This window comes from Chiloscyllium punctatum, chromosome 22 (genome assembly GCF_047496795.1).
Source record: "Chiloscyllium punctatum isolate Juve2018m chromosome 22, sChiPun1.3, whole genome shotgun sequence".
Lineage (NCBI taxonomy): Eukaryota > Metazoa > Chordata > Chondrichthyes > Orectolobiformes > Hemiscylliidae > Chiloscyllium > Chiloscyllium punctatum.
This window is the reverse complement of record NC_092760.1, coordinates 92,752,040-92,770,078: the sequence shown is the minus strand read 5'-3', so window position 1 is coordinate 92,770,078 and position 18,039 is coordinate 92,752,040. Positions and strand designations below refer to the sequence as shown.

Genomic DNA, 18,039 nt, shown 5'->3' with positions numbered 1-18,039 from the left:
AAATATGGAGCTTATTCAAGGAACAGCTACTGCATGTCCTTCGTAAGTATGTACCCATCAGGCAGGGAAGACATTGCGGAGCACGGGAGCTATGGTTTACTAAAGAAGTTGAATCTCTTGTCAAGAGGAAGAAGAAAGTTTATGTTAGGATGAGACGTGAAGGCTCAGTTAGGGCACTTGAGAGTTACAAGTTAGCCAGGAAAGACCTGAAGAGAGAGCTAAAAAGAGCAAGGAGATGTGAGAATTTGTTGGTGGATAGGATCAAGGAAAGCCCTAAGGCTTTCAATAGGTGTATTAGAAATAAGAGTATGACTTGAGCAAGGTTAGGGCCAATCAAGGATACTAGTGGAATCAGAGGAGATGGGGGAAGCACCAAATGAATATTTTTCATCAGTATTCACACTAGAAAAAGATGATGCTATTGAGGAGAATATTGAGATACAGGCTATTGGACGAGATGGGTTTGAGGTTTACAAGGTGTTAGCAATTCTGGAAAGACCCTTGGGCTGGATGGAATTTATCTGAGGACTCTTTGGGAAGGTAGGGAGGAGATAGCAGAACCTTTGGCTTTGATATTTGAGTTGTCATTTTCTACAGGTTTAGTACCAGAGGACTGGAGGGTTCCAAATGTTGTGCCGTTGTTCAAGAAGGGCAGTAGAGTTGACCCAGGTAATTATAGACCAGTGAGCCTTACGTCTGTTATAGGAAAGGGTTTGGAAAGGATTATGAGAGATAAGATTTATAATTATCTAGCAAGCAACAATTTGATTGCAGGTAGTCAACATGGTTTCGTCAAGGGCAGGTCATGTCTCAGAAACCTCATTGAATTTTTTGAGAAGGTGACCAAGCATGTGGATGAGGGTAGGGCAGTTGATGCAGTATACATGGACTTCAGTAAAGCCTTTGATAAGGTTCCAAATGGTAGGCTGTTGGGGAAAACACAGAGGCATGGGATTGAGGGTGATTTAGCAGTTTGGATTAGAAATTGGCTTTCTGTAAGGAGGCAGCGAGTGGTGGTTGATGGTAAATGTTCAGGCTGGAGTCTGGTTACTAGTGGTGAGCCACAAGGATCTGTTTTGGGACCATTGCTGTTTGTCATTTTTGCAAATGGCCTGGACACTAGCATAGGTGGATGGATGAGTAAGTTTATAGATGACACTAAAGTCGGTGGAGTAGTGGACAGTTTGGAAGAATGTTGCGGGTTGCAGAGGGACTTGAATAAACTGCAGAGTTGGGCTGAGAGGTGGCAAATGGAGCTCAATGCTGCTAAATGTGAGGTGATTCCTTTGGGAAGAATAACAGGAAGGCAGAGTACTGGGTCAATGGAAAGATTCTTGGTAGTGTGGATGTGCAGAGGGATCTTGGAGTCCACGTACATAGATCCCTGAAAGTTGCCACCCAGGTGGATAGTGCTGTTAAGAAGGCATACGGTGTGTTAGGTTTCATTGGAGGAGGGATTGAGTTCCGGAACCGCAATATCATGCTGCAACTATACAAAATGCTGGTGCGGCCACATTTGGAATATTGTGTACAGTTCTGGTCGTCATATTTCGGGAAGGATATGGAAGCGTTGGAAAAGGTTCAGAGGAGATTTACCAGGATGTTGCCTGGTCTGGAGAGAAGGTCTTATGAGAAAAGGCTGAGAGACTTGGGTCTGTTCTTATTGGAAAGAAGAAGGCTAAGGGGGGATTTGATAGAGACATACAAGATGATCAGAGGATTAGTTAGGGTAGACAGTGAAAGTCTTTTTCCTGGGATGATGGCGTCAGCGTGTACGAAGGTGCATAACTACAAATTGAGGGGTGATAGATTTAAGACAGATGTCAGAGGCAGGTTCTTTACTCAGAGAGCAGTAAGGGCATGGAATGCCCTACCTGCCAATGTAGTCATCTCAGCCACATTAGGGAGATTTAAACAATCCTTGGATAAGCACATGGATGATGATGGGATAGTGTAGGGGACGGGCTTAGATTAGTTCACAGATCGGTGCAACATCGAAGGGTGAAGGGCCTGTTCTGCGCTGTATTGTTCTATGTTCTATGTTCTATTTAATATCAGGGTGGATCAATTGCTGGAACAAGTGCATGATTGAATGGCCTAATTCCTATATCTTATACTATAACTTTCAAGTTTCAGACCCCAGTCTTTATCATCTTATAGATATGTCTTTGTAATGGCTTCTAGATCATTCTCATTCATTTCTATTTTTAATTTCAGTTCATCTGTTTTGCTTTGAATGCTGTGTAGATTCAGGTACAGAGTGTTTAGTTTTAATCATTTTACTCTCAGTAAGTTCTTGTATTAATTCCTTGCGTTAATACCTTTCTATTTGTCTTCAACTCTCCTTTTTGATTTGCTACAATTTGATCCTGTGCGGCCATTATTTAGTTTAAAATCCTCCCCCTTTTCTAATTACGCTGTTTTCAAGAACCCTGGCCCAAGCACAGACCCTGGCCCAAGCACAGACCCCACTTTGCCCAGGACTGGTGTCAGTGCCCCCCTAACTCCACCTCCTTTCTCCCACAACAGTTTTTGAACCACACACTCATTTCTCAAACCTTATTTGTCTTTTTGCAATTTGTACTTGGCTCATACAATATTCCATCGATTATGACCTTGAAATACCAGCTGATTTGGTGCGCAGCTCCTCATACTGACCATACAGACACTTCTCCTTTGTCTGGCCAATGTTGTTGGTACTCATTTGTTCCATCATAATGAGACATCTCCCCCTTTCACTGCAAGTTCTCCTCCAGCCCAGAACAGATACTGAACCCAGGGACAATGGACGAACAACACAGCTGCCTGCACACATGCTGTTCACTGCACAGAAGTGTCAATACTTGCTCTCTACAGTTTCCTATTGCCACTACTTTCCCTCTTACTCCACCCTTTTGAATGGCAGCAGATAGCATGGTGCTATGATGAGTTTGCTCATCCCCCCCTTCAGCCCAAACTCTCATCTAAACAAACTGAAAGATCCTCAGACCCATTGGACATTTGTAAAGGCTGAGACCCCTAAACTGTTATGTCTCATTTCCCTCATCTGCCTTACTCACAGTCACACTCTCCTGTCCCTCTCGCTTAGCGATTTAGATGATCCATTCCAAAGGGTACTCCGAGTATAAAGAACCAGGCTATTATCCTGCTCACTGGTGTGTTTCAGTGTCCTCAGTTCAGCTGGCACTTCATAAACATTTCTACAGACCTGTTTGCCTTGGATCACAATAATATCCAGGAGTTCCCATACCCGGCAGACTTGATGCATCACCTATCCTACCATTTTTAATGTGTTCTAGGGAGCCACTTAATTAGAGTCATAGAGATGTACAGCACAGAAGCAGACTCTTCGGTCCAACTCGTACATGCTGGCCAGATATCCCAACCCAATCTAGTCCCACCTGCCAGCACCCAACCCATATCCTATTCATATACCCATCCAAATGCCTTTTGAATGTTGCAATTGTACCAGCCTCCACCACGTCCTCTGGCAGCTCATTCCAGACCCATACCACCCTCTGCGTGAAGAAGTCGCTACTGAGGTCTCTTTTATACCTTTCCCCTCTCACCCTAAAACTATGCCCTCTAGTTCTGGACTGCCCCACCCCAGGGAAAAGACTTTGTCTATTTATTCTATCCATGCCCCTCATGATTCTATAAACCTTTATAAGGTCACCCCTCAGCCTCCGACGCTCCAGGGAAAACAACTCCAGCCTGTACAGCCTCTCCCTGTAGCTCAAATCCTCAGTCCTGGCAACATTCTTGTAAATCTTTTCTGAACCCTTTCAAGTTTCACAACATCCTTCCAATAGGAAGGAGACCAGAATTGCACACAATATTCCAAAAGTGGCCAAACCAACATCCTGTACAGCTGCAACATGACCTCCCAACTCTGGTACTCAATGCTCTGACCAATAAAGGACAGAGTCGTAAGGTTATGGAATGCCCTGCCTTCCAATTTAGTTAACTCAGCCACATTAGGGAGATTTAAACAATCCTTGGATAAGCACATGGATGATGATGAGATAGTGTAGGGGGACAAGCTGAGAATAGTTCACAGGTTGGCACAACATTGAGGGCTGAAGGGCCTGTTTTGCACTGTATTGTTCTATGTTCTATACCAAACGTCGTCTTCACTATCCTATCTACCTGCAACTCTACTTTCAAGGAACTATGAACCTGCACTCCAAGGTCTCTTTTTTCAGCAACACTCCCTAGGACCTTACCATAAAATGTAGAAGTCTAACTGAGATTTGCTTTCCCAAAATGCAGCACCTCGCATTTATCTAAATTAAACTCCATCTGCCACTTTTCAGCCCATTGGCCTATCTGATCAAGATCCTGTTGTAATCTGAGATAACCCTCCTCATTGTCCACAACACCTCCAATTTTGGTGTCATCTGCTAACCTACTAGCTATACCTCTTGTGCTCACATCCAAATCATTTACATAACCGTCAAAAAGTAGAGGGCCCAGCACCGATCCTTGTGACACTCCACTGGCCACAAGCCTCCAGTCTGAAAAACAACCCTCCACCACCACCCTCTGTCTTCTACCTTTGCGCCAGTTCTGTATCCAAATGGCTAGTTCTCCCTGTATTCCATGAGATCTAACCTTGCTAATCAGTCTCCCATGAGAAATGTTATCAAACGCCTTAGTGAAGTCCATATAGATCACATCTACCACTCTGCCCTCATCAATCCTCTTTGTTGCTTCTTCAAAAAAAAACTCAATCAAGTTTGTGGGACTTGATTTTCCACGCACAAAGCCATGTTGACTATCCCAAATCAGTCCTTGCCTTTCCAAATACATGTACATCCTGACCCTCAGGATTCCCTCCAACAACTTGCCCACCACCGAGGTCAGGCTCACCGGTCTATAGATCCCTGGCTTGTCCTTACTGCCCTTCTTAAACAGTGGCACCACGTTAGCCAACCTCCAGTCTTCTGGCACCTGACCCGTGACTATTAATGATACAAATATCTCAGCAAGAGGCCCAGCAATCACTTCCCAAGCTTCCCAGAAACTTCTGGGGTACACCTGATCAGGTCCTAGGGATTTAACTTCCTCCTCTGTAATACGGACATTTTTCAAGATGTCACCATCTATTTCCCCACATTCTATATCTTCCATGTCCCTCTCCACACTAAACACTGATGCAAAACACTCATTTTGTATCTCCCCCATCTCCTGCGGCTCCACACAAAGGCTGCCTTGCTTCCTTCTTTTTCTTAACCAAACCCTCAATTTCTTTAGTCATCCTACATTCCCTATACCTACCAGCCTTCCCTTTCACCCTGACAGGAATATACTTTCTTTGGACTCTTGTTATCTCATTTCTGAAGGCTTCCCATTTTCCCAGCCATCTCTTTACCTGCGAACATCTGTCCCCAATCAGCTTTTGCAAGTTCTTGCCTAATACCATCAAAATTGGCCTTCCTCAAATTTAGAACTTCAACTTTTAGATCTGGTCTATGTTTTTTCATCACTATTTTAGAATTATGGTCGCTGGCCCCAAAGTGCTCCCCCACTGACACCTCAGTCACCTGCTCTACCTTATTTCCCAAGGGGAGGTCAAGTTTTGCACCTTCTCTAGTAGGTACATCCACATACTGAATCAGAAAATTGTCTTGTACACACTTAAGAAATTCCTCTCCATCTAAACCCTTAACACTATGGCAGTTCCAGTCAATGTTTGGAAAGTTGAAATCCCCTACCATAACTACCCTAATATTCTTACAGATAACTGAGATCTCCTTACAAATTTGTTTCTCAATTTCCCTCTGACTATTAGGGGATCTATAATATAATCCCAATAAGGTGATCATCCCTTTCTTATTTCTCAGTTCCACCCAAATAACTTCCCTGGATGTATTTCCAGGAATATCATCCCTCAGCACAACTGTAATTCAACCCAAACTCTGGGTCAGATATGTGGATGACACCTTTGTAATCATTAAAACCACAGAAATAGAGAACACCCACCGGATCATCAACACCACACTCACAGGAATCCGATTCACTGGAGAGGAAGAAAAGGACAACCAACTCCCATTCCTAGACGTGATGGTACAGAGAACACCGAACGGAGAATTCACCACAAAGGTTTACAGGAAAGCCACACACACAGACCAAGTCCTGAACTATGAAAGCAACCACCACAACACACACAAATGAAGTTGCATCAGGACACTATTCAAAAGGGCCACAACACACTGCAGCACACCAGAACTGCAAAAAGAGGAAGAGGAACACCTATACAAAGTATTCGCCAAAAACGGATACCCTCGCAATTTCATCAACAGATGCCTAAGGGAAAGACAACGGAATGAGAACATGCCACAACCCAAAGGACTAGCCACACTACCATACAACAAGAGCATTTCCAAACTGACAGCCAGACTACTGCGGACCACTAGGACTCATAACATCACACAAACCAACAGCCACTCTCAGACAACAATTCACCAGTTATCTGTCTCTGTGCTGTGGCCTCTCCCAAACAGGTTCCTCCAAGATCAGTTGTGAATTTCACTGTTTGATAATTTTCCCAGATGCACTCCGATGTCCAGCGATACACGAATTCAAACAGCAAAGACAGTAACTGTGCAGGTTCACTATCAGTTAGTAGTGTGGGTTTCTTTCTCTCTCTGTCTATCTCTCTCCTGCACTGACCTCACCATGTGCTGCCTTCATCTTCCTATTAAACTGCTGTTGTTCAGACGTTTTTTGTCCAAAGTTCCAAAACAATGTAACAGCATATAAAACAGTAATTGCTGCTCCTGGAATTCGAGGAAATCACCTCCAGCACCTAAAATACCTCAAAATAAGGAGTAGCCTGTTACAGTCAGAAATTTTTCCCATCCTCCATCTTGGATTATATACATTTATTATTTTTAAAAAGATTTTATGCATATATACATACATATATAATATATACACACACATATATTTATTAAACATTTAATATGTTATGTTTAAAAATAGAAATCATCATTTAGCCAGTCATTTATCAGATGCATCCAGGCAGAATGCTTTCAATGGTGCACCTTTAAAAGTTGACAAGGGTATTCGCCAAATAGTCATGCCAAATTTCCTCAGCTGCCTGATGAAGAAGAGACATTGTTGGGCCTTTGTAACTAGTGCATCCACATGAAGAGTCCAAGAAAGCTTGTTGTGGACGACTACTCCCAGGAGCTTGACACACTCCACTCGTTCCACCTCTGTGCTGTTAAATGTGTAGGGGGGGCATGAGTTATATCCCGCCAAAAGTCAATAATGAGTTCCTTGGTTTTGCTGGCATTGAGAGCGAGGTTGTTCTCAGTGCACCATTTTTCCACCTCCTGTCTGTAGTCTGTTCCATCACCATCTGAGATTCAACCGACTATGGTGGTGTCATCAGCGAACTTGTAAATGACATTAGTCTGGTATTTGGCGATGCACTCATGGGTATACAGTGAGTACAGTAGGGGCTGAGTACACACCCCGGGGGGCTCCAGGGTTGAGTGTTAGTGAGGATGAAATATTGTCCCTAATCTTCACTGATTGTGGCCTGTGAGTCAGGAAACTGAAGATCCAGTTGCAGAGAGTGGGGCTTAGTCCGATATCACTAAGTTTAGTAATCAGTTTCGAGGGGATAATAGTGTTGAAGGTTGAACTGTAGTCAATGAGTAGAATCCTTACGTAGCTGTTTTTGGTATCAACTGTTCTAGGAAGGAGTGAGGGGCAAGTGATATGGCATCTGCCGTGGATCTGTTGGTCCAATACACAAATTGGAGTGGGTCAAGAGTAGTGGGGAGGCTGGAGTTGATTAATGCCATGACCAGCCTTTCAAAGCACTTCGTGACCACCGAAGTTAGGGCCACTGGGCGGTCGTCATTGAGACATGCTGCATGAGCCTTCTTAGACACAGGGATGATGTTGGCCCTCTTGAAACAGGCAGGGACAATGGCCTGCTGCAGGGAGAGTTTGAAGATGTCCGAGAAGACCTTTGCCAGTTGATCTGCACGTGCTCTGAGTGCACGGCCTGGTACTCCGTCTGGTCCCATTGCTTTCCTTGGATTCACACCAAGGAAAACTGATCTGACCTCTAATGCAATGACTGTTTGGATAGGTTCATCAGGACTTGTTGGAATTGGTGTTACCTCTCCACCGAAATTCTGCTCAAAGTGAGCATTGAAGGGGTTGAGATGATCTGGGAGGGATGTGTCATCATCTGCTATCTTGCACTGTCTCTTTTTTGAACCTGTGATGTCATTCAGTCCTTGCCATAGTCGCTGAGTGTCTGGGTCTCTAGTTTGGATCGGTATTGGTCCTTGGCTGTCTTAATGGCTCTGCGAAGGTCATACTTGGATTCCTTATATTTGAGTGGGTCTCCTGATGTGAAGGCCTTACACCTGGTCTTTAGTAGGTTCTGTATGTCCTGATTCATCCAGGGTTTCCTGTTGGGGAACACCCAGATTGACTTCCTCGGTATGTAGTCCTCCCCACATTTGCTGATAGAGTCTGTACCGTTGGTGGCGTAATTGTCGAAGTTCCTGTAGCCTGTTTGAACGTTGCCCAATCAGCCAATGCCAGACAGCCCCGGAGTTGATCCTCTACCTCCTCCTACCAGCACTGGACCTGTATCCGTGAGGGGCAAATTAACTGGCCTGTTGCTGTGTTTCCCTTCCATTCTTCTGGATTAGTTATTACAACTACTCGAATGTAATTCATTTCATTTCTTTCCCCAATCCTCAGAGAGAACAGATGGATACCAGCATGTCTCAAAGAAAGATTGGTTCATTTTGTTATGGCTGAGTGAAATACTGGGAGAAGAAGTTTTATTTTTTTGAAGGCGCTGTAGCTTCCTTCGATAAACTCCATATATATTAATGTTAAAACTTGCATTGACACAACCAGAAGAATGGCATCATGGTGCTGCCATTTTTCATCAAACCTGGGCCAAGAGAAAGATAGGGGATGCCTTTGTTCATGAACAACGGTCAATAGAATGGAACAGATAAAGGTTTGGATACATAGCACAGCACTCCGAGATTGAATCTCCAATTTATTTCTGCAACTTCTAAATAATCCAACTCATGAATGTTGCCAGGTCATGCTAGCAGCTATGGACATTGACAATGGACAGGCTTTTCAGAACTAACTCATTTACTAACTCCCTTAACTAACTTCATTAACCAACTTCCATTAACTAACTTCCGTTGTCTGTGTTGTCACTGTCCATAACATTTTTTCCTCGGATAATATGTTGGAGAAACATCTGCTCATGGACAAAGCACCCTCTTGGTCATGAAGGCGAAAGAAAGGAAATAACAAAGTTTTGGAAAGAGTGACAGCTATTACAATATTGCAGTCAGGAATCGGGCTCTCGTAGTGCAGTGGTAGTGTGGTGAACATCTCTAACTCTTCCACCTGGCAATCCATTACTGTTTAAGAGGTTATTGCCATCTGGTGCCTTCCCAGTGCTTCTAGCCTTGACAGCTTCCTGGTGGAAAGGGATATCATTCCTCCATACCAGCCCCTGAATCAGGTCAACCTGCCCTGACCTGGTCAGTGTGGCGAGGTCCACGTTGGCTCTAATTAACCCGGACTGCCTCAACATAGTGCTAACCCCAGACAAACCTGGTCGCCCTGCTGAGGTATGTATTCACTCAATGTGCTCAACAGAAGGCAGCATTTCATTATAATTAGCAAACATGCATTGCAATAAAAGCAAATTACTGCAGATGCTGGAATCTGAAACCAAAAGAGAAAATGCTGGAAAATCTCAGGAGGTCTGACAGCATCTGTAAGGAGAGAAAAGAGCTGACATATCCAATCTAACTGACCCTTTGTCAAAGCTTTTTTTTAAATGAGTGTTTGGGGGCCTTGGATGGTGAGCATGGAAGAGGTAAAGGGGCAGGTGCATTGCAATAAATTGGCATGCATTCATTGTACATCCTGATCCTTAAACGTATTCTAGTTTTCCCAAGAAATTTAAAGTGAGGCTGAGAGAGGGGTCCATTTTGAACAGGACATGAGGGAGAATCCAGTTGCTCTTCGGAGAACGACTGCATCTTTGATGGCAAACAGACAGATTGTCAGCTTATCCTCAGGCATACATCCAGATGGCCAGACTAGACACTGTGCTGTCTCTCTGTGATTGCACCTTTTAACTCAAAGTCAAGGTGGCTACATATTGAGCTAAAGTGGACCAGGAAGACAGCAATCACTACAGAGATCCCAAACTTTCAAACCTGCATTTCAATCAACTAATCTTTTTATCACCTTCAGTTGGGGAAGAGATGATAAGTCAGTAACTTGCTGAAACAAAATACCTGAAGTTAAGGAATCAAGCCTGTCGGCCTGGCTTCACACTTACACCCTCGCCCCAGCTGCTGTCAACTTCAAGCACAACAGATTTGCTCTCTTTGCAACATGGGAGCTCTCCCAGATTCCTGGGCTCAATCACTCCGTTCTTTTCTGCAAAAATTGTCAGAGTAGTTGCTTGACAGCCAAGACAGTGATTCAGAGGCCTGGCATCTCAAATACACCTAGGGATGTCTGAAGCAATGCATAAAGCCTGGCAGGTTGGGGTAAACTACCCATCTACCCAGCTCCTGGAACCTGTCGGACAAGCATCATAACATTGTTTTCTATCATTCATGAACTTGAGGCTTTAAGGGCCGCAGTGGCATTGTCTGTTTCTCCAGGAATCCAGGCTGATTCTCTTAGGACAGGAGTTCAAATTTCACCACAGGAGATGGGGATATTTAAATTTACTTCATAATATGGAATAGAAATCTAATCTCAGTATTGGTGATGATGAAGTGGCCATCAGTTGTTTAAAAAACTCATTTATTAATGTCCTTTAGGGAAGGAGATCTGCCATTCTTACCTGGTCTGGCCTATACATGACTTGTGACCCACAGCAATGTGACTAACTCCTAACCCCACCCTCTAAAGTGATGCAGAAAACCATTCAGTTCAAGAACAATAAAGGGTGTGATAGCCACATCCACATCAAAAAGAGTCATAAAGTCATAAAGCATAGAAACAGGCCCTTTGGCCCACGATTTCTATACCGAACAGACTGCATTTAAACCATTTGCTTGCACTTGGTCCATAGCTTACGATATACAGGCATTTCAAATGCTCATCCAGATGCTTCTTAAATGTTTCAAGAGTATCTCCCTTGAACACCCTCTCAGGCAGCACCCTCCATATTCCACCACCTTCTGGGTGAAAACATTCTTTTTTGGATCTCCTTGAAATCACTTGCTCCTCTCCTTAAACATTTTGTCTTAATCACATTCCCCCCTCAGCTTCCTCTACTCCAGGGAAAACAAACCCAGTTTATCCAGTCCCTCTTCATAACTGAAACTTTCGATCCAGGTAACATCAGGTGAATCTTCTCTGTTCCTATACCCATGAAATCACATCCTTCCAATTGTGTGGCATCTAGAACTGCATAACAATGTGCCCTAACTAATATTTTATAAAGTTGTAACAAGACCTCCCCTGCTCCTATATTCTATGTCCAGCTAATAAAGGCAAGTGTGCTAAATGCCTTCATTCTCACCCTGCCTCCCTGTGCTGACACCTTCAGGGATCCATCAACTTGTACACCATGGTCCCTTTGTTCCTCAGTACTCCCTGGGAACCCACCATTCATTGTGTATACCCTTCTCTCATTAGACCCCCACAATACCTCACCTCACATTTATCAGGATTAAATTCCATCTGCCATTGCTCTGCCCAATTTACCAGCTGATCAATATCAGACTGTACCCTGAGGCCATCCTCCTCACTGTCAACAACAGCCACCAATTTTTATGTCATCTGCAAACTTACTAATTATACTGTCTATGTTCATACCCAGGTCATTAATGTACATAACAAACAGCAAGGATCCCTGCACCAATCCTCATGCTGTAGTGCTGGTCACTGGCTTCCAATTACAAAAACATCCTTTCACCATCATCCTTTGCTTTCTGTTTGTTAAGCAATTTTGTATCCAGTTTGTCAATTTGCCTCGAATCTCATGGCCTTTTACCTTTCGGAACAGCCTTCCAGGTTGTACCTTGTCAAGGGCTGATGCCCGAAACGTCGATTCTCCTGTTCCTTGGATGCTGCCTGACCTGCTGCGCTTTTCCAGCGACACATTTTCAGCTCTGTACCTTGTCAAAAGCCTTACTGAAACATCAACTGCATACTCTCATCAATATATTTAGTCACCTTTTCAAAAAAACTCATTTCAATTAGTCAGACAGGATCCCCCTTTAACAAATCCATGCTGACTCCCCCTAATTATTTCCTGTCTTTCCAAGTGTTGATTAATTCTATCCCTCAGAATCTTTTCATAGAATCATAGAATTCTCAACCGAGTGGAAGCAGGTCATTTAGTCCATTGAGTCCACACTGCCCCTCCTAGCAGCATCCTACCCTATCCCTGTAACCCAACATTTCCCATGGCTAACTCAGTGAATACTGTGGACAATTTAGCATGGCCTATCCACCTAACCTGCACATCGTTGGACTATGGAGAAAGTGCGGACTGCGGTTGCTGGAGATCAGAGTTGAGAGCATGGTGCTGGAAAAGCACAGCAGGTCAGGCAGCATCCGAGGAGCAGGATGTTTTGGGCACTCCTGATGAAGGGGCTTATGTCCAAAACATTGATTTTCCTGCTCCTTGGATGCTGCCTGACCCGCTGTGCTTTTGCAGCACCATACTCTCATCTTTGGACTGCAGGAGGAAACCAGAGCATCCAGAGGAAACCAATGCGGACACAGTGAGAATGCGCAAACTCCACACAGATAGTTGCCCAAGGGTGAAATCGAATCCAGGTCCTTGGGTATTGTGGGGCAGCAATGCTAGCTAATGAGCCACTGTGCCACTCACAGTAATTTCCCTACTGCTGATGTCAGACTAACTGGTTTATAATTAGCTGGCCAATCCCTGCTGCTCATCTTGAACTAAGGAACCACATTAGCTATCCTCCAGTCATCTGGCACTTCACCTGTGGCCAACAAAGTATTATATAATCTCTGCCAGGGCCTCAGTAATCTTCTCCTTGAACATCCCAAAGCCACCTGGGAGAACTCTCGTCATGCCCTGAAGATTTATGCACTTTATGCCTGTTACTGAGTCTGTTACCTCCTCCTTATTAATCTTAAAGTGTTCGAGAACCTCGCCATCCCAACTGAAATCCCCAGCTTCAATGTGTTTCTCCTCTGAATACAGATAAGAAACATTAATGTAAGATCTCACCCATGTCCTCAGGCTCCACACACTGACTATTCCCTTTATCTAATAGACCATACAGTCTCCCTAATCCTCTTACTCAAAACATACCCATAAAAGACCTTGGTGTTTTCATTGATTTTATCTGCCAAAGATATTTTATGCTCCTAATTTTTTTTTAGACATCCTGATACTTTTGAAAGGCCAAACTCCAGTTTTAATGCACTGCATCAGACACATGCTTCTTTTCTTTATCAAACTCATAAATCCCTTGCCATCCAGGGTTTCCTGCACTTGCTGCCCTTGCCCTTCACTCTGAGAAGAACGCACTGATGCTGAATTCTCACTGTAGTACATTTATAAGACTCCCATTGACAAGCATCACTTCTGAGGATTATGTCTAGCACTGCCCCATCTCGAACAGGACTGTCTATGTACTGGCACAAAATGCTCTCCCGGATGCATTTAAAAAATTCCGCCCTGTCCAATCCTTTCACACTAAGGTGATCTAGTTACTGTTCACAAAGTTGAAATCCCCAATAGCTATATAACACTATTCCTCATGCAGTTTATCCTTCATCTGCCTCTGACCTTTGGGAAACCTGTAGTATAATCCCAGCAAGATAACTGCTCCTTTGTTTTTAAACTCTACCCAGAGCCTCATTTGAAGTCCCTTCTCTGACATCCTGCCTCATTACCGTGGTGAAGGTTTCCTTTAGCAATAACACAATGCCCTCACTTCTCTCACATTCCCCACCCCCTACACACCTGAAACTTCGATACTCTGAAATGTTAAGCTGCCCAGTCCTGTCTTTCCTTCCAACCATATCTCAGTGATTGTAACAGTATTACATTCTCACATGCTGATACAATGCTGTTAGTTCCTCTCTCTGAACAGTCACGCTCCTTGCATTAACATAGATACAGTTTAGCTTTCTGTTCTTACAGTGTGCATTATCCTGCTCACGTCTTCTCTGCTTGCTCGACTGTCCTCAAATTTCTTCTACATCTGATTGGACCTTGCTCCTGAATTTCCATCTGCACTGTGCCCCATCCCCTTGCCAAATCAGTTTAAAACTGCCCGACCAGTAAGACAAACTTCCCAACAAGGATATTAGACACATTTCAGTTCAGGTACAGCCCATTCAGCTTGTTTGATCCCCAGAAACTACCCCAGTGATCCAAAAGTTCAAAGCCTGCTCTCCTCCTCCATCTCTTTAGCTGTTCACCTCACATATCTTCCTATTCCTACATTCAGCAGCACTTGGTCCAGCCATTGTAAACCCTACCAACTACAGACAACACTCTAGGAACCAGTCACATAACCTTCCCGATTTCTCACCAAATCATGTTTCTCACACTCCTTCTTCCCTCCTCCTCCATTCCTAACAACCTACAAATCACCAAAACAGGGACTTTACCCTCTGTCTCCATTCTGGAATTTCTCACTCAGTCCCAAAAGTTCGTTTCCAAGCAGCCAAACCTCTTGCCCTGCATTATTTTCTGAACCATGACATCACCTCAGGATCTCCAACTCAGGATTCAATGAAGGTTCCACCTGCTCCACTCCCTCTCCCTCTCCCTCTCCCTCTCTGACTGTTCTGATACCTCATCAAAATTCCATGTTTAATGTCGGTGCACTCTAGAACTCCTTCAGCCTTAGACTTTGTGTTTGCTAACGAACTTACCTCTGGATCTGTTTCCACTTTTATCCTCCACCCTTGGTACTTCCCATTCTGCTCTGAGTTGGAGACCCTGGACTTTTCACAGCTCCCTATTTCTACCCTGGGTTATTGTCTTTCTTTCACACTCTCTCATTTTTTATTCCTTTCACATTTATGATGGTGCCAGATAAAAACAGTTTAGTTTTACAGATTTGCTCATAACCACCAGCCATTATTACTGCCTGTCTAACCCTTTCATTCTCACACGGTTCTTATTAAAGGGTAAGTGGAGAATACAATTAATGGGAAAAGTGATGTGTATATTGTCTTAATACAGAATAATAACTTCAATTACCCTTCTGTTTATTAGGCATGTCGTTATGGCCATGTTCAACATCTGGAACACCTGCTTTTTTATGGGGCTGATATGGGAGCACAGAATGCTTCAGGCAATACAGCACTCCATGTCTGTGCCCTTTACAATCAGGTGAGAAGGTGGATGTCATTGCAGCATCTTATTTTTTACTGTGTAATTAATCATCTTCACATTGTACTTCATAAATAGTTCAGACACAATGGAAATGAACAAGATTGTAGCTGTAGCATAAAGTAACAGTGAAGCTCAATGTTACACTTAGCAATAACAGTGAGGTGCATTAATGACCACATCCTTGTGAGAGTCCTGTCAAACACTAGCTTGTTTATTTTATATAAGTCAAAGTCTACACCAAAATGGCAATTTGGGCAAATGACAATTGGTTGTCCTGACACAGCTGGCAGCAATTTCAGATAAGAGTTATACTAGATTCAAAGCATTAACTTGTTTCTGTCTCCACAGTTACTGCTAGACCTGTTGAGTTTCTCCAGCACTTTCTGTGTTTCTATCAGTAAACTCTGTATTCAGTAAATACTGAACTCACTGATTTAATCCCATAATGGGACAAGTGTTCCAGAACTTTGATTGTCCCAGGTCTGGCAAAAGTTTGGTTCCTGTAAGATTGAATGCATTAATCCAGGTTCCTTTGATATTTCTAGATGATATAGTTGATTTGAGAAGTTAGACATTATTCTCTTTTCACCAGATACTGTATCCTCATCAACGTTAATATCTGCAGTACTGGAGAATTTTTCTTTGCTTGTTCACGGGGATGAGGACGTTGCCAGCTCGGCCTACGTTTATTGCTCCTCTTTAATTACTTAGTGTGGAAACAGGCCCTTCGGCCCAACAAGTCCACACTGACCCGCCAAAGTGCAACCCACCCAGACCCATTCCCCTTCATTTACCCCTTCACCTAACACTACGGGAAATTTAGAATGGCCAATTCACCTGACCTGCACATCTTTGGACTGTGGGAGGAAACCGGAGCACCCGGAGGAAATCCACGCAGACACGGGGAGAATGTGCAAACTCCACACAGTCAGTCGCCTGAGGCGGGAATTGAACCCAGATCTCTGGCGCTGTGAGGCAGCAGTGCTAACCACTGTGCCACCGTGCTGCCCAGTTATGTGTCATTGCTGTGGGTCTAGAGTCACATGGAGGCCAAACTAGGTGAGGATGGCAGTTTCTTTCCCCAAATGGGCATTAGTGAACCAGATGGGCTTTTCCTAACAATCGACAATGGATTTATAGTCACCATTAGTCTCTTAATTCCAGACTTTTATTGAATTCAAATGCCACCATCTGCCATTGTTGGATTTGGATCCAGGTCCCCAGAACATTACATGGATCTCTGGATTGACAGTTCAGTGATAATACCACGAGACCATCACCTCCTCTTAAATTGGTAAAATAAAATACCTTTAGGTAGATGATCTATGTCCCAAACCGAAACGTTGATTTCTCCACTTCCTGACACTGCCTGGCTTGCTGTGTTTTTCCAGCCTGCTGCCTCTCATTGTCTGCTGGTGTTTTGTCCTGAATCAATTTTCCTGGTAGTTTTAGTTAGGGGTTTTTACTATCTTCCGTTTTCAGGGAGACACCAAATTAGGCAGATCCCAAGACAATTAGAGCACAAATGGAAATTAAGCTTCCGTTGTGGGTATTAATCTAACCCACATACTAGCTGTCCATCCAACTGAACTAACCAGCTTGTGTCTGATACCAAAGTACAAAATTTAATTAATTCTTTCAATAACCAACTGGAGCTACAAAGGAATATTAATGAGTTTGAGGAATGGACTGGAATGTAGCTGATGGAATCCAATATTAATAAGTGATTATATGCAGAATGGAAGCAGGTTTGAACTTGTGGAAGAGTGGCATCACAAGACATCTTACTTTAAAACAAATTCTAGCAGAACTTTCAACTGGAGGAATTCAAGATTTTATTTTGAGTCCTGGAATATAAAAAGCAAAAAGTACTTACAAAACTCAACAGAACAGTAATAAGTTTCCTAATAAGCTCTCAGCCATTTAATGGTAATATTTCTTCATGCTCAATGCCATGGGAAAGATATTGAGACTTTAGAGCAGATACTAAACAGATTCATCAGGATGAGAAAAGTCGATGGTTTGAGGAAATACAATGTGTGAATGTTGAGCATTGTGCTGGTACAGTGCAGAGTACAGTGTGATCGAACTTGGTTGAAATTCTTTAAGGACAAGATTATATAAGGATTATATAAACTATATCAGGGCAGGAAAAGGTTGGTCAAAGAATAATCATAATTATTGTTCCTTAAATATGTCAACAGCTGTTTATTCTGTCTCTCTTTGAAGAAAGACAAAGGCAGGAGAATCCAAACCTTTGTATAAGGAGCTGTAAGACAGTTTTTGATTAACTCTTGGATAAGTAGATGCTCAAACTGTTAAAATAGGAAATGAATGTCACTGACACCCAAGAAGGTTTCTACAATATAAATGGATACTTAACTGTCTTCAAGAATAAAATCTTTTAAAAGATTTGTGCATGTTTAATAATAAAACCACACCAGATTAAACTACAGTCAACTGGAACTAGTTCAGCTGGAAATGAAACTTTACTTCTGAGTGTTATGCAGGATAATAGCACACAATTGTGATTCATTAAGATTCATATGTTGCCTGGTCAGGAGGGATGGTCTTATGAGGAAAGGCTGAGAGACTTGGGTCTGTTCTCATTGGAAGGAGGAAGGCTAAGAGGGGATTTGATACAAGAGGGGTGATAGATG

The 18,039-nt window shown here is 43.2% G+C and overlaps 1 protein-coding gene across 1 annotated transcript in view; it reads left to right on the top strand.

Moving 5' to 3' along the window:
- Positions 1–18,039, top strand: part of LOC140493855 (SH3 and multiple ankyrin repeat domains protein 2-like) — a 1,358,365-nt gene that overhangs the window by 341,508 nt on the left and 998,818 nt on the right. Inside the window, exon 9 of the mRNA XM_072592836.1 lies at positions 15,260–15,376. Within this exon, the coding sequence (XP_072448937.1) occupies positions 15,260–15,376 (117 nt within the window). The remainder of the gene's footprint in view (positions 1–15,259; positions 15,377–18,039) is intronic.